The following is a 17,007-nucleotide window of genomic DNA, read 5'->3' on the forward strand; positions in this document are numbered from 1 at the left end:
GCGATCGGTTATTCGTTGCGAGCGATCCGAACGACACCGAGCTTCCCCGGTCGTAGCAGAGATGAGGTCCGTGACGTTTCTTGGATTTTTCGTCGCGATCGTGACGACGATCGAGGCGACGGGCAAGTACCAGGGTTTGGAGTTCATTGACTCCTGCTCCAAACGAGATCCCGAGCTCGAGGCCTGTCTGGCGAGGGCGGCTAACGCGCTTGCCGAGCAATTCCGACATGGTGAGTACATGGCTTTTCCGCTTTCTTTCGATGCAAACTCTCTTTCTGCGCGCGCCTCGGTCAGCTGATTAAACCAGTGAAAACGCGCAATGCCAATGCACCTAAAACGCTAGTTTAGTAACTTTCTGTTATTTCAAACACTAGATTCCATGCTCTCTTTCGAAATTATTATAAGCAATTACAAAACATGCATTGGTTAACAAATTTTTGCACTCGAATAGTAAATTATTACACAAAAGTAAGCGAGTACAATTATTATGAAAAAATAAAAACTGATTAATTAAGAAATCTCGAGGAACAGAGTGATGTGACGTATGAAATGCATAAGTTGTTAGTGGAATTGGAAAAAAAACACAGGGCTTGAAATAATGTGAACCAACAGTATAAACTATTTAATACTCGATCTGCAGTTCATTAATTTTTCAAACTTGAAATACCAGCATTTCGGTAGATGAGAATACTAATCGAGTAGCGGCATTTAATCGGAAATAACGGTGTGCAGTCATTAATTTTGAAATAAATCGTTTTTCACGCAGCCACACTTGCCGCCACATCATAACACTTGAAAGCTACCGGTCCCCGAAAATTCTATTCCGTATCGACTAACGGAATTTCTTTTATTTATACGAATCGGAATACGAAATTATATTAGCTAACGAATTGAAGCCTGCAAAGGGTTGTCAATTTAACGGCCGGAAAAGTCTTTAAAGAGGAAAGCGTCGCACTCGTAAAAAAAGCAGGTTATAACGGTGCACTTGAGTCGCCGCGCGTTACCCAATGTCCTACATCAAGATAGTGCCGTCCGAGAACCTGCGTAGTTTTCTTTCAGTCAAATATTGACGCCCGTGCTCTCCGACTCATCGACGTGAAAAGAAAAAACACCTTGCCAAGACCACAACTATAAGCATTTGTCTTTTGACCGCCTCGTGTCTTTTATTTATCTCTTAACGCGAACGCCTTCTACCCTTTTCGTTCATTTCTTACCGCAAATTAAATCTCATGGTCTTGGAAAATCTGCCGAAGATCGTCGTTGACAACAACAAAACTGCTACTTGCACGTTTGTTTTTTTAATATTCCAAACAATAAACTTTGAGTTTCACGAATAAGTATAATAACACCAATTGCCTCATTTAGCCTCGGTATCCATAAAAAATAATAGCAATGCGAGAGAATGCACTAATTAATGCGCTTGGCAATATTGAAATTTTCTCGATGCTCTCTCCTCGTTAACGAATTAACGAACGTTCCGACGTGGACAACAGAAGTAAATTAAAACATCATTATTCGGAAGTGGTTGAGACTAATCAGCGGAGCGGACATTTGTGAGAAAATGATTGATCGCAACGTATTCGCAGGACTGCCACAGTTGGGCTATCCGGAAGTCGAGCCTATCATCCTGGACGAGTTGCACATCACGCTGGGCGGCGGACCCAACGGCTACAAGGCTCAGTTCAAGGACATTACGGCGCGAGGAGTCTCGGCAGTGAGAGTCACTCAGCTGCGTAGCCGAATCAGCGACGACGAGGTGCAACTGCAACTGACGCTCGGCATTCCGAAGATCCGCGCCGCTGCTCAGTACCGATCGAGCGGCACGCTTATCCTCGTGCAGGCCAGCGGCGCTGGAGATTACTGGGGAGAGTACGGTTGGTATCGCACTTCTCATCGTACCGACCACTTGCTTTTTCTTTTTCGAGCGCCTGACGGCTAGGCAACTACAACTGCACGCGCGGCTACGTGAAAAATTGCCGACGAGTTGAAGGACCGCTTACGTTCCCCTTCATTTTACGCGAGTTCTTTTCTTACGAGACAGTCGACGTCATTATCGATTGCCAGATAAATGCGAGTTGCAACTTTTACCAACGTCGGTATGAAAAACATCGACGTCGCTTTAAAGTACGTGCATCATTTTTTGTTTTTCCTGGCCCGAATGATCAAAACAATTGGCTTCGTGACTGACGTTTTGACAAATGCATTGCGCAGGATCTTATGAGTTTTCTACCTTTGGCTTTTGAATCTTTCGTGAATCAATGATCCTAGCATAATTTTACCGATGATCAAAAACATGACTTCTTCAATTCATGCGATTTAGCGTTGAAAAAGATGAATGTTCAGAATGAAATTCCTCAACTACGGACATTCACTCCATTGTGCGCGACGTTTAGAGGATGTGATTAATTTTCATTATCAAGTATTAATGTGCACAATTACATCGTTAAAAATTTCGACGACAATTCGTAGCCACGATCCCGTTTCCACGTCTCTCTTTAAAGATTTTCTTTTTCTTTTGACAATTGCAATTCAAAAGGACCTACGTAGTTGAGAAAAGTAATTATGCAAACTAACTTTTTACTAGTCAACATTATTTCTTGTCTTTTTACACAATGGAAATCTTTGTATTACTCGTGTATCACGTGAGATTAATGCCAATAGGTGAGTTTGGTCGATGGAATGTTTACAAAGCGATCTTTGCAAAGAAAGTTATATCGGCATCGTGGATAGCCAGAAAGTGAAGTGATTCTTTAATAAGAAGCACAGCAACGATCGCGTTTTTCAGGATGAACGTGCGTTTTGGATGCGCAGCAACTTTCCTAAACAGGTGAGTTGGTGTGCGCTTTGCCGAAAAGACGGAAGTTCCGAAAAAGGGCACGCGTACGCGTTGCGAGGCAAAATTAAAAATGCGATATGTGAACCGGTTCGCTTGTGCTGCTAAGACGCGCACATTATCGGAGTCCGATGTGTGACTAACGGCAGAGACTTGTCACGACTTCGAGATTATTTCAAGTGTTTTACTTTTAAAAAAGCGCAGTTGATAAATGAAAAGAGCTGCGCTCTCGAGAGATCGAGCCTCTCGATCTTGCTGCGCCGAAGAGCAAACAGAGAAAAAGGACGCATAAATTAAAATTGCATGTGACATGGCTTGCAGATGGAGTCAAGGCCAAGGTCTTCATCAGAGCGAAACCGTACTTGGTTCAGGGCCAGCAGTTCCTTAGGCTGCAGCAGCTCAAGATGGACTTTGCCGTAAGGAACATCAAGATGGGTGTCGAGAACGTCCACGACGGCAACACCATTCTGCGTAAGTGCGACGGTCCTTTTTTTTTTATTTTCATTTCGTTCGCGCCTCTTTTTTCTTATCTCGTTCTTTTCGTCCGTCCACTTGTTTACATCGTCTCGCCGCCGTGTCCGACGAGTCCCATGTACACGTGAATTCGACATTTACCGTGGCCGCGCGGCCGCAATGTCAGGCCCGTTTGCACAGCACCACAATTCTACGTGCGAGAATAACGACTGCGAACTTTTTATATTTCCGCAGAGGCAGCATTGAACCTTTTCATCAACAGCAACGGCCAGGAGCTTTTGAAGGAAATGAAACCGGATCTGAGAAGAAAACTTGTTCAATTGATGTCGACCTTCGTGGAAAAAATATTCGCCCAAGTACCTTACGACGCTTTCGTCACCGACTGAGAGCGACGGTCTCGATTGTTCCGCATCGCACATTGCCCCCTCGCCAGCAGCGAGCTTCCTTGTCATCGCCGATTTATCGAAATAAAGCCGAAGCGACGCATCGCCGTGATGCATTGTCGAACTCTCACCCGCTGCTTTCCTAGATCTTAAGCTCTCTGTACATTGGTCGGCTATCCAGCATACTTTAAGACACTATAGTATTTTAAGCTGTAATTTATTGCTTCACTCTCTCTCTCTCTCTCTCTCTCATCTCAACATGGATCGTAGCGTGCAACTACTCACCTGCCTTCTCGTATACTAACGTATCCGTTCATCTTTACAACTTAACAAATGTCCGTAGGTTCTAAGAGACACGCAATTGTTCGCAATAAAATCGACATTTATCTCCGAAATATCCCTTGATTTCTTTCTCTGCGCGGTAGACTGGCGTCACGAAATGACGTAGTTGTGACGCAGGAGTCGATGCCGCGCGAACTTTCGCCAATCGCCAATGCACCGATCTGTATTCCGAAGCCGCCGTCCTCGTCACCCATGATCTTCGTTCGCGAGGTTCCTTTGAAGAAAGCATTCCACGCGCGCGACAACAACAATACCCACGCCCGCGTCAGCCGTACGACGGCCATCGCAATTTCTTTATTTTCTTTTTTGCCTTATTCTTTTTCCTTCGTGTTTGCCCCTGCGCTTCTTTTGCCGGCGGCAATGTGGGTTAAGAACGATCGGCCCATTAATCTCGACTGCTATAATGGTCGCGCGGCAAGCGAAGACGCGGCCCGTACGCTGGGCGCTGAAAAAAAGCGGCGAGAAAAATGGATATCTCGCTCGACGTCACGAGGCGAGACAGGCGTTATAGGTCTCCGTTGACGCATTGTCTTCGGCACCGAGGACGAGAAAGCCGAGCGCGGCGTCTGCCTCGTACACGGTAAGTGCTGCTTCGGCGGGCAGACCTGCGCGCTGCAGCTACGCGACTGCCGTATGCGCGTTCGGCTTGGCTAATTTTCGACAGGCGGCGCCAATTTAAAAGCATGATGCAGTGTCGACCTTCCGTTGAAATTGAAATCTCATCCGCGCACCAGCTGCTAGAAAGTTAGGATTAGACGGGTGGCTTGCTGATTCACCGCGATGAGCTCCTTTATTCGGCGAAATGCAAAATTCTGTCGGTAAACCTGTTGTGGCACTTGATGAAACTTCCTCTGATTCACGTGTCGGATAAAAACCTGCTTCGCCGCGCTTCCACGAACGCTACATATTTTTCACTTTATCGCAATGACCGATCGCTGGCTATTATTTGATCATCAGAAAGAGCAGTCTCTAATTACTGTCCGATGGCAGAACCGATAAAATTTGTAATTGAAAATGCCCCAGTGAAAAGAGTTTGCTGAATCCGTTTTTGCAAATAACTGGCTACAAGGGCGGACCTTGTGCCGACAATGATCGTCGCATAAGTCTTGATATACTGTTTTTCTTTTGCAACGGGGACGCGCAGATCATTGCGACGTGTGAACTGATTAACAAATTTTCGAGATAAGGCTAGGTTGAGAAAATCAAAGCGGTTGTCCGTGAAAAACAAACACGTAAGCCCGTGATGAGTTCTGTACGAAAAAATGGAAAATCTTTGCCGGATCGTATTTTGTATCAGTTATTGGTTGCAAGCCGATGCGTGCCAATTTTCGGCGATGACTTCAGAATTGATACGAGATCGAAGTATACGCGGCGGCGGCAGCAGCAGCGTTGGATCATGGAAAGGTTGAAGTGACGTTTTTGTTAGAGCCACATCGGCGACCGAGTGGAAGGAACATTTGAAGAAAAAAAAACGAAGCCTCGGACGTGTGTGTGTGTGATTTGCAGTTGTCGCGCGGAGACAATGGGTCATTTGATTAATGACATGCGTCGTGGACTTTCCGCAACGCGCGCGCGCGCGCGCGCGTGTTTGTCAGTCGGCGATTTATCATCTCAGAAAGGAGATCGGTCTCTTCCGGGGCCAGATTTTGAACGTCCGAAGAGGCGTCGCTGGAACAAGCTTCGCGCGCCCTCGAAACGTCGGTAGTGCGCGCGAGCAGCCGTGACCGGCCTCGTCTCGACAGCGCCGATCCTTACGTAATTATTATGTCACGGTGCGTCGTCTCCGAGAGCTGGCGTGCTTCGCTCTCGGCCACAGCCGATCGAGCTTTCGGCCCACACGTGTCGTCGCTCCACGCGGGGAGCACGACTCCACTCTCGGCAAACACCAATCAAGACCGCGCTTGCAGCTGATGCGGTACATCTAATCTGCAGATGCGCGCTGAACTTGAAAGCAGTGCTTATTACCAACTCTTATTTCACGACGGCTCGATTATGTGACGTGTGCAGAAGTCGACGAACGAACCGTATCTTTCTGTCTGCACTTTTCTCTTATATCAACGCGTATACAACGTATATATATGTTTTTCGAGAGCTCCGCCGTGACTCGATGAATTATCGCACTCATCATCTTCCCAGCTGAGCTAATGGCATTTCCATTGGCATTGCCAAGCATCTTGCCGGATAATGGTCACACGCCGACGACCCACATTGCCATTCACTAGCGCGTTCGGTTTATTCCAGCAAATTGCTTATCTACATGGAATAATTCCGATTACGTGGAAAATCTTGATAGGCCATCAGATTTTCATTCGCGCTTTGATCACTAGCTCGATGTCCGTCGGTTCGCTACGCGACTCTTCGTTGCGCTGCCGATGGTTTTAAGAATGACTCTGTCGTCCCATTGGAAGCTTTCGACGCAGGGGAGAAGGAGAAGGCTAAGCGGAAAGTCAAATTATTGGCGTCAATAAGAATTATGCAGCCCGCATCGAATCGTCACGTGCATGCGCGAATCGACGCGCCTTCCTGGGGCGACGGCCCTTGTAAAAACGCTGAAGAAGCGCTTGGCGATGCAAACGAATTCGGCCGATTATGCAGACGCGAGGACGTGACCAAGTTCACGTAAACCAGATTTTCCTCCATCATTGTCGTTGAGCACGGGTCGAGGCAGTCCGCTAATCAGTAAAATATGCATTTGATTGGCAATACAAAGAGCGTGACGCAAAAATCACAGGCCTCGGGCTCGGCCATTAGTTTGTCGCGCGCACCGCGATCCCTGCTTGTTTAGCTGCAGCAATCACGCGGCAACGCCACTCCTCCTTGACTTTGACTCCGCGCGCGCGCCCGACACGGCTGGACGACGTCGCCCCGTCCCCCGGCCGAGCTGGGCCCGCTGGACCGATCCGCGATCCGCTCCGGTCCCCTTCCGCGGACGCGCGCGCGCGCGCGCTCGCCGATCGAACGTTTCCGATGCATTATTTCGCTCACGATCCTCGCGGCCTCTTTTCGTGCCTGGCCTCGCGCGAGGATGGACGGCGCTCGTTGCGCGCGGTACAAACGAGGCGCTCGCCCGGAACGCACGGCACGTCGGATCCTTGACAGCCGCCGTCGCGAACGGAAGATTTTTGGCCGATAAAGCAGATTGCAAAGAAACGCAACATTCGTAAGGATGTGTGAGCGCCGGCTGCGTTATTTATTGCCGTGTCGGAGTGCAACCTCTTTTTTCTTAAGCGCCAAATCTTTAAAAGCCCGGACAAACGTTAAAATTAAAAGGACGGTTTTTTCGTCACGCTGCCTTTTGTCGCCATCGTGATCTACGCAAAAGGACTATATCGAAAACATGTATAACATGTTTGGGCGCGTGGCTTGCTTCTCCTTGAACTTGAAAGCTGCGTCGATGGCTGATCACCGAGATCTTTTTCGCAAAGTGAGATATGCTTCGGCCGGTTTTCAGAGGGCTCGCCAACGTCGACTTCTCGATCTCTCGCGACAACGACCCGACGCGAGGGCTGGCAGCGGGCTAACGCGCGAATTAGGAAACGAGCGCCGCCCCAGCGCATAGAGGTCGCGCCTGTTTTCGAAATATGCGCGCACGTCATTATCGACGATAACTGTCGCTGCAACAATTTATATGTATTGTCGTTAAACGTTTTTTGTCCTCGAGCAACTCGCTTTCTTTTCCTCGCGCTCGATCGTAAATTTATCCAATGTTGTGATACCTTTATTATCGCCGGATGAAACGTTCACGGGAGTATTTTTATTTACGTCACAGCCATTTTCATGTGTACTATCGAACAAGCTGCTTTCAATTGCGTTGTATCCTTATCGTTGAATAACGGTTTGCCAGCAAAGCCAAAATAATCGATTTGGCGGTGATGCGAAACCTCGCGACGTCCTTTAAAAGCCCGCGTAACGACGGTCGAGAGTCTCCGGGAATGACTTTTTTGTCCTCGCGACGTCGGAACAAAGCCAGAACACCGGCGCATAAAAATCGCGCTCGGCTCGAAGATCGTCGAAATTTTGTCGGGGCAAAAAAGCAGGAGGGTTCCGTGGAAAGCGACGTGCGCGAGAGAGGAAAAGTGTCACGAGACGATAGGGGTCTGCGGAGGTAGCGAGGATACGCATGGACGCGAACGAGCGAGCGAGCGGGAGAGAGAGAGAGAGAGAGAGGTGGCAAAGGAGGGAGCGCGTAAGCGCGCGAAAAAGAAAGAGAGCGAGCGAGCGAGCGAGCGCGGATTGAATCGGAAGCCGAGAGGGGGCAGCCTATAAGGTCCTCCAACGCAGGCTTCGTTCTAAGCATTTGCTACGAGAGGCACACTTGAGCAGAGCGACAATTGTGCGAAGGATAGAGGTGATCTCTGTGACTCGTCCGCAGCAGTGTACAGCGCGCTCCGACTGGTCTCGCTGCCGGCCACAGCCATGTCTCGCGGAACAACCCTCGCGATCGCGCTCTGCGCGGCGCTCGTCTGCTGCTCCGCCCTCGAGCTACGTAAGTACCGCCAGCGGCGTCGTCGCCTTGGGCGCTCGACGCGCCGGTCTGACGCCCGGGGGCCGCTTTGCTTGCAGCGGACTTCATCCACGTCTGCAGGCGCAACGAGCCGGACATCGAGGCCTGCATCAGGCGGAGCGTGGAGGACCTGAGGCCGCAGCTGATGTCGGGCGTGCCCGAGTACAACATCCCCTCGCTGGAGCCGCTGCTGCTGAAGGAGCTGGTCGCGGCCGAGGGCACCGGCGGCCTCAAGATCACCGCCAGGGACGTCAGCGCCTTCGGCGCCAGCAATTTCATCGTGCAGAAGCTCAGGTACGTCCGATCCCGCGGCGAGACGCGGAAAAGCGACGACGAGCTCTTACGTGCGCCGGCCTAGCTTCCGATTATCCAAGCGCTGGACTTGTCGGTCGTTACGCAATTGGGCTCGGAAGAAGAAAACGAAGCGCGGATCCGGGAAACGGACGGACGTACGGACGGGCTCGTCTTCTCGCGCTCGCGGAAATGCAAATTTTCGCTCTTCGCTCGTTGCCTTTTCCCCTCTCGTCTTTGCTCGACTTGCCGGCGAGATCTCGCGTTTTCCTGCGCGGCTTCGATTCGAATAATTTCGAAACGGAAAGAAAAACTACAGGATAGGGGATTCGCGTAATTTGACGTTTTCGCCTCGGCTCGGCTCGTTCGTTGCGTCTCGTGGCAGTGACGATGGGCATCGCCTAAGCCGTCGCGCGTAACAGACGAGATCGACCGAGCGACTCGAGGCCGGTAACCGTGGCCGTGGCGACGGACAAACGTAATTGCTTTCAATTTCAATTCAAACGCGCGTCGCGAGAATTTCATGGCGCTCTTTTGGCGTCTCGACGAATCTTGATCAACTTTCGACCGCGAAAATTTTAAACGATCCCGAAGGACGACTGGATACGACGTCGCAGACGGCGCGAGGACGCCCGACGGATTTTTTAGCAGCCGATCAACGGATGCGAGTGCGCTCGAGTGAGAAGCAGCGCGGTTTTCCCGAGCTCGCGAGTCCCCTTTAAACATTCGTCCAATTACAAACGCGTCCGCGGAGTTTGTATTCGCGGTGTACGCGGCTCGTGTCCGTGACACCAACTGCGCGCCTCGCTCGTCTGGCGCTCGTCCGCGACGAAATTCGGCCCTCGCCGACAGTAACCATCGTACGACGGGGCAACACGCGACCGAAAGCACACTGGATGCAATACTCGGCTTGGGCAACCTCTAATTTTCCAAGAGCGCAGCGTCCGTTTGAGAAGCTTCGAGAACTGACCGTTGCGTCTTATGCTTTGGCGCAGCGCGCTTGCGACCGCAGAGTTACGAGCGTCGCGTGACGTGGTCGCGCTCGGAGAATTCGACTTATCGAGACTTTCTTCGGTTTTGCGTTAGAAGAAAGAAGCGCAACGTTGCAAAAGTGACACCGAACCGCGCGAAGAGTGCAGGAAAATGGAAGTCGATAATCGGTAATTCGCTCGACAATTCGCTCGACAATTCGCTCGACAATTCGCTCGACGAATTCGTCGGATAGCGCCGACGCCAGGAACGAGGAAGCCGCGTCTCGCGTGAATCCGACGAATGCGAAATGGCGCTCGGCGGTCGAGCAAAGGCACAGCAATCAAAGGCGTTTGCCGGCGCGGCCGTTGCAGGATCGACCTGAACACGCTGCGCTTCGCGCTGGACATCCTGCTGCCGCACCTGTACATCGAGGGCCTGTACGAGATCGACGGCCGCGTGCTGCTGCTGCCGATCCGCGGCAACGGGCCCATGACCGGCAACTTCACCGACGCCACGGGCTCGGTGAAGATCCAGGCGAACCTGTTCAAGGACGCCAAGGGCGAGGAGCACGTGGGCCTCAGCGAGTTCCGCATGCGCATCAACATCCGCAAGGGCTCGCTCAAGCTGGACAACCTGTTTGGCGGCGATCCCACCCTCGGCACGGTCATCAACAACGCGATTAACAGCAACTTCGACGCCTTCATCAAGGAGCTGCAGCCGCTGATCGAGAAGGCCCTGTCGAGCGCCTTCATGGACATCGGCAACAGCATCGTCCGTCCGTTCACCTACGACCAGCTCTTTCCCGAGACCTAAGGCTGGTTCCACGTTGCTCGCTATGTTTGCCATGTATTACGTACACGTGTATACAAACAAACAGGACCGGCGCTGACGACCATCTCTCTCTCTCTCTCTCTTTCTCTCTCCGGTGAGGACTCGACCTCGCGCGCACATGTACGCACGACACTTCGTTTTGCAGTTGCGCGTGTGCTCGCGCGGGCAAGAGGATCCTAGCCCTACAATGCTCAGCGTGCGACGGTGTGGCGAGGACTCCGCGCGTGTCGATCCCTAGGGCCTGTTTATGTGGACGATGCTGCGCGTATCTCTGTCTCCATCTCTCATTCTTTTTTATTGTTTGCATAAAAAACGCATCGAACGAGCGATTTGTACTGTTTGTTATAATGTGCGTATATCATCGTCGACGACTTGTTATCCGACAGTTTTTCGTGTTTACCTTTGTATATCGCACATTTTTTCACCCGACCGCCGTATCCTCTATGTAAATTTTTAGCGTTAATTGGACTGATTTTTAATAAATTGGTAATGAAAATGTTCGTCTCGCTTTCCAATTCTTTCGCTTCGCGCATTAATACGTTGGGGTTATCCGTCAATCTATTTATATTATCCACCCAAGATGGCAATGAATTGATCGATTGATGGGCAAAACTTGGTAGGTCCGCTTATGAAACAGCCAATTAGGCAGAAGAACAAGAAAATTGGCATTGCGCACCGAAACAATACGGAAACTTATCAGTCAGCGCATTACACAAATTGCACAGCATGCTCCGAGGAATCACGACAGGTGCATGCCGCCGTGTAATAAAAACAAGTGAAGTAATAAATGGAAAAATCGAAGTAACTCGTTAGATTGCCATATAATCAGAAGCTCTCGGCGCAGTGGTAAACGGAATGACCATTCGTGTAAATTGCGACTGTTGTCGTTTCCTTTTATTTAGATAACGCCATCGAGTACTGCAGGCGCGCGAAAAGCGAACGCGCGATCTCGGGATCGGTAAGACTGTTTTATCGCGAGCTGGTAAAATTTCGCGCTTCGCAGGTCGTTCGTGGGAAAGGATCGGGACTGCTTTGTCGCCGCTCCGATCGATATTCGATAACAGAAGCCGATGGGCCTTGCATAGGGCGCACATTATCACTGCGAATCGGGAGCACTTTGAAAGTGCGCGCAAAAGCAGGTCTGCTGCATTCGCGACTAAATAGTCCCGCGCCGGCTCTTTATTCCGTTTACTTAACGCCGTTATTCCTTCTGCTCTTGATCTCCTTTAACTGTATTATTAAATACGCCTATTAAATACAATATCAAAAGAAATTTCGAAATCCCCGTAGCAATGCCAGTGTGACATCTGCAGAGCGGCCGTCGACGGTGATTGACGATACTATCATTAAACTTATTCAACAACTTCAAGCTAAAGTTAATCGAGCGCATTGCGTTTCAAACCCGCTTGGTCTGCTTGTTAAACTTATTCAACGACTTCAAGCTCAAGTTATTCGAGTCAGTTGGTATGTTCCATTTGAACGTAACTACTTGAAGTAAATTTTTTCACAACGTTAATATACTTTATTGATAACGTTTCATACTTACATATAATTGAAAACACCGGATTTCTTTTTTATGACAATGACAAGTCTACGGTTGTTCGACAGTTGACTATTTGATAAAATTAATCTCGTCGGGAAAAACAGTGATATGCTAATATTTATTGGTAATTTAGCATCGTGATAATATGATAATACAATAACTCTGGCATCTCGAGCATAGAGACGTACGCGTAGTTCGAGAACTATCAGCAAGCCAGCGGAAAAAAAGTTAGAGCGTGAGATGGCGAGGGCAAATGCAGATTATGATTTGATTACTTTCCGTTTCTCGGAAGCACGCGGGGACAAGTCGAGAAAAATATTTTCAGCGAGGTTGTACGATTTACTGGCCGAAGCAACGTAAAAGCAGACTAAAGTAACCAGTCTCTAACGTGGATTGGGCGCCTTATGTAAAGGGCTGATTATGTATATTGTCAGTAGTCTGCAATTAAAGTCGGTCGGGCAAGAGGTCGTCGAAGGTAAAGTGCTTGCAGACCCGATTGGCGACGTCGATGACCTTCGAGGAGACGGCTTTCTCGAGATTCGGTGTCATGCTGTCGATGATCTCTTTGCGATTGGTTACCAGTATTTCGTTGATTGCTTGGCTGATCGTACTCTCGCTCGCGCCGGACCTAAAGTTCGCCGTGTAGTCTTCGATCAGCAGCTTGCAAGACATCGTCGGGAAGTAGATGAGGGTCCGACCGCGCCGCTCCACCTTTTTGAACTTCAGCACGACCTTTGCTATCACGTTCTCTGCACACACGTTTACACGTTTATATCATTTAATAAGGTTAATCATTTTTGGCTTATTTGTTTCCATTCGGAAGCGCGTTATCGATTTACGCAATATCATCTTTCCCGGCCTTTTGCCACATCTCGCCCCCTTTCAAAGGTTCATTTCTTACCGGATAATTTCTCGATGATCAACAAGTTTGTGTCAATTAGCCACTAAATGTTTTAATGAATAATGGTATGATATCATTCTTTTATATAGTATGCTTTTTCAACTTTTTAAATGTTTACGTAAGTAAGTTTATCAAGACCGATTCTGACCCTGAGCATCTTTCCAATGTTTTCTTCTTTTCAAATTCTAATGAAGATAATGCTAATATTTTATAGAATCACGAAATAATCAACGAATCTTATTATGCTATTGAACTGGATTGATTATTTTGAAAAACCGATCATAAATATAAATAGTTTGGATGATTCTGTGCACGATTCGACATTGATTGTTTGGTTGGCTTGAATATACCGTACGTAATTTAAACTGTTCACCTCGTATAAAGATAAAAATTTTTAAATGCAACTTCGTTTTGAATCATTGCTTCAATTTTCGCTCAAAAGATTATTATTTGTCAGATTAAAGCTTTAAGCCTACAGTAATGACTATTGAAAATTCAGCATATTTCCTTCTAAGAACCTCTAAGTACATGGTGCATTAAAAATATACGGAAATTTCACTAAAAAATCAAATACTGCTTATTTTCTGTATTGTTATAAAAACTTGTTGAGAACTCTTCGATTGTAACGTATCATTGTTAGTAAACAAAATACCTGAAGTCAAGTCGATGGGTCCTTTTTCATTGATTGGCACAATGATTCTGGCTTTAACATTATAGTCTGACTTCATCAGGACCTTTGCCAAGAGAAGTTCGAGATCGATCCTATTTTTTTCCAAGTCGATATTCAAGTGTCTAATTTCAAAATTAGATAAGCCATTCAATGTCAGATTTTTTGCAACTGCTGTAAAGTCAGGGAGTGTAGCCAAGATAACTTCATCAAAATACAACGGTTCAAGAGATGGCACATCGAGCTCTGGAATACCAGATTGGAGTTTTGGTTTCAACTGTAGAACACTGTCCTTCACGCACTCGTTTAGTTTTGGATTTCGTCGACCGCATACTTTCATGTACGACGCTGTGAATAGTAAGTGGTTAGCTTAGACTTTATAAACGTTATTACATAATAATCATTGAATGCATAAATTTATTTCTCAACAATTGCATTGAAAAGTTATTCAGTAATAATTTTTTAAAATAGATTTATGTCATAAATACGCCGGATGATTTACCATATCTTTTAACTCCTATTGTATTCAATAGAGCAATAAAATAAAGAAATGGTTAGTGTGAAAAAATGTGGAATACAATTATCCGATTAGGTTTTGAATGGAATGATTTATTTCTAATGTATTTGAGGTTCGACGTTACTATCAAATTAGGGGATAAATAAAGTATATGGACATGAAATTGGCAGACTGATCAAACAATTACGATGCTTTTATCCAAACAATGATATTTATACAAGGGACGGACAACAGTTATTGATATAGTGTATTGACAAAATACATTGACAAAATAGTCCAAGCCTACTTTATAACATTGAAACAAGATTTTAGGTATCCGAAAGTTAACATTTCGTCAATACAGAAGATATCAATATTAAAAAGGTCAAGTCTAAATTGTGGCGTACATAATGAGCTAAAAATACTTTATATGTATACAAAAATAACTAATTGTCTTTTAAATACATTATATCGGTGGAAAATATTGTAAAATGCAGGAATAATGCAGTTTTTATGTAGCATCGAAAATCACTTCGAAAGAAATTTTTTGAATATATCAAACTGACATCTTCTGATGATCCCTGATTAGTCAGACTCAATGGACAAATATGATTTTTATTATTCAGGATCAGATTTGACTACTATGCTACTTTCCTTGTTGAACATAAGAGTAAATAAACGACGTGTATTAAATACTAGGTTATTATCAATGAAAAAGTATAGATTTTGTACAAGAAACTAATTGAAAAAGCCGCAGTGATAAGACATCAGACTTTTTGTCAATACTGAACAGGTGATATTTATTTTACAATCCGTTTAATATTTAAGTTAGAAATTTGACGGGTAAAAACGTTCTAAATGTCTTGTACGCATAGAGGAATGTGTATTTATTGTGAAAAACATATTATTTGAAGTTGAGACGAGCGTCAAATCGATTAAAAAACGTCTTGAAAATTTCTTCATTGTATAAATTGAGCAATTCGTAATCTAAACGATTTCAGACTTACTTGGCCGCATACATAATTAACAGCTGCACGACTGATAAAAAAATGACGCGATAATGCCGTCCAGTCCAGAAACTGTAAATCAATGCCTTGAAAATGGAAAGATAAAAAAAAGTCACTGCACGCAATAACGTAACGATCATCAGGCACAATAATTATGCCAGGTGCACTGTCGCATAGACAGCAAGTGAAATCGAAGACGACGTGGCACGGACACTGCGTCGTTACTTACGGATAGAGGCCTCGGCAAGGGTGTAGCAAAGCGCGGCGAGGGCCAAGAGGCGAAGCTGACGGCGCGACATTCTCGAGCAGCACGAGGGTACGTGCAATCGAAGCACAACTGTCGTGGTGACGAGGCGAAGAGACCATATTTATATCTTCGACCGGCGCGGGCTATTCGCGCGAGCATAGATGTTCTCCTATTTCGCTAAGTTCAAGGTTGGCGCTCCCCCACCGTGACAATTGAACCAGCGTGCCCCGGCTTGCGGCCGCGGCTCCTCTAATTGGCTACGAGCATCGTCGGGTGCTCGTACCCCGTGCCCCACGTCTATGTTCCACCTCCGTGACTCTTTCGCCATGGCAATAAAGCCGCGACTCACGGCGGGGCTCGCACTCCTGCCATTGTCCTTCGCTGCTGATAAACAGTCAAAAGCCGTCGATCGTGACACTGGATGCATTTCAATGTGCACTGACGTCAATTGGAGCTGCCGTTTCGCCTCAACAGAGCTAGCATGCCAACGACTTGAATTATTGCAGGATTTCAGCAAAAAATCTACACTCGGAAACTGACTAGGGAGGCCGCACACGTACGACCGACGCACTGGCATTTGCATCTCTCGGAAAAGTCCTAGAAGTTTCTCTCTCCGTCTATCCTTATTTATATATCTATGGTACATTCAAACGATGCTGTAGCGACTATCAGACAATCGTCCACGTGTGATCGATAATTGCTTATAACTAATGAAAAAAGACAAGTTGGAATTTCCACTGGCGTGATATCTTCTCGCGCTGCGTGAAAAGGTATTCACACTGCAAATATAAGAAAAACTGATCGCGGAACAACATTCTGAGTTTTTTTTAAATATCACGTACGCTTGAGCAAAAGTATCCTTGAAAGACTCGGCAAATTGTCTAAACAAACTATCTACAAGATTTTATTCCGAATCTACAAGACTTGATGAAAAAATGCATGCCCAAATACATCATGGGATACATATGATGAAAGAGAAGAAGTGGAGTGATCAGCGAACGTAGTTCCGAAGATACGCTCACGCTACGACCTTGGGGAGGATAATCGGCGATCATAATGCAAACATCCACCTCGGAAATAAGGCTTGCCCTTGAAGGTATGATTTCTTCATTACCGCCGCTGTAGCTCGGAAAATTATAGAAAAAATGAAAAAAATTTCCGAGCCGTAATATCAGTTCATCTGACTACAATCCTTGGAAGCAACCACCGTCATTATTCTTTTTGTGTCAATTGTTAAGGGTAAGTGAGCTGGTATATCGCCGTAATTTAGTCCTACAATTGCGCCATTGTATCGTGCTAGTTTTACTTTGTTCCTTGTATTTTTCAACAGGTGAGCTGTATTTTTAAAGCGTCGCGCCCCCTGTTATTATTTAACGATCGCTGCATTTTTTTCTAATCAAAATTAATCACATACAGCCAGTATTTTCACTTTTTCCTATGACTAATATCGTAAATTTTACTGAAAATTCGTAGGAACTACGAATTTTTGAAAGGATAAGGTACAGAAATGAAAGTT

At 46.6% G+C, this 17,007-nt stretch overlaps 3 protein-coding genes across 3 annotated transcripts; 2 read left to right on the forward strand and 1 right to left on the reverse strand.

Moving 5' to 3' along the window:
• The first annotated feature begins 19 nt into the window (after positions 1-19).
• On the forward strand, positions 20-4,079 carry LOC131671022 (protein takeout). Its single transcript, XM_058947132.1, has 4 exons — positions 20-230; positions 1,587-1,874; positions 3,155-3,304; positions 3,542-4,079. The coding sequence occupies exons 1-4, from the start codon at positions 62-64 to the stop codon at positions 3,691-3,693; spliced, it is 759 nt and encodes a 252-aa protein (XP_058803115.1). The 5' UTR covers positions 20-61; the 3' UTR covers positions 3,694-4,079.
• A 4,235-nt stretch (positions 4,080-8,314) lies between these two features.
• On the forward strand, positions 8,315-11,124 carry LOC131671025 (circadian clock-controlled protein daywake). The gene is made up of 3 exons (XM_058947135.1): positions 8,315-8,518; positions 8,596-8,830; positions 10,171-11,124. The coding sequence occupies exons 1-3, from the start codon at positions 8,449-8,451 to the stop codon at positions 10,610-10,612; spliced, it is 747 nt and encodes a 248-aa protein (XP_058803118.1). The 5' UTR covers positions 8,315-8,448; the 3' UTR covers positions 10,613-11,124.
• Positions 11,125-12,143: 1,019 nt separating this feature from the next.
• On the reverse strand, positions 12,144-15,569 carry LOC131671030 (uncharacterized). Its single transcript, XM_058947139.1, has 3 exons — positions 15,474-15,569; positions 13,727-14,089; positions 12,144-12,922 (listed from the first exon to the last, which is right to left on the reverse strand). The coding sequence occupies exons 1-3, from the start codon at positions 15,541-15,543 to the stop codon at positions 12,618-12,620; spliced, it is 738 nt and encodes a 245-aa protein (XP_058803122.1). The 5' UTR covers positions 15,544-15,569; the 3' UTR covers positions 12,144-12,617.
• Positions 15,570-17,007: the final 1,438 nt, after the last annotated feature.

Source organism: Phymastichus coffea, unplaced genomic scaffold (genome assembly GCF_024137745.1).
Source record: "Phymastichus coffea isolate CEN01 unplaced genomic scaffold, Cenicafe_Pcof_1.1 PCOF00118, whole genome shotgun sequence".
Taxonomy (NCBI): domain Eukaryota; kingdom Metazoa; phylum Arthropoda; class Insecta; order Hymenoptera; family Eulophidae; genus Phymastichus; species Phymastichus coffea.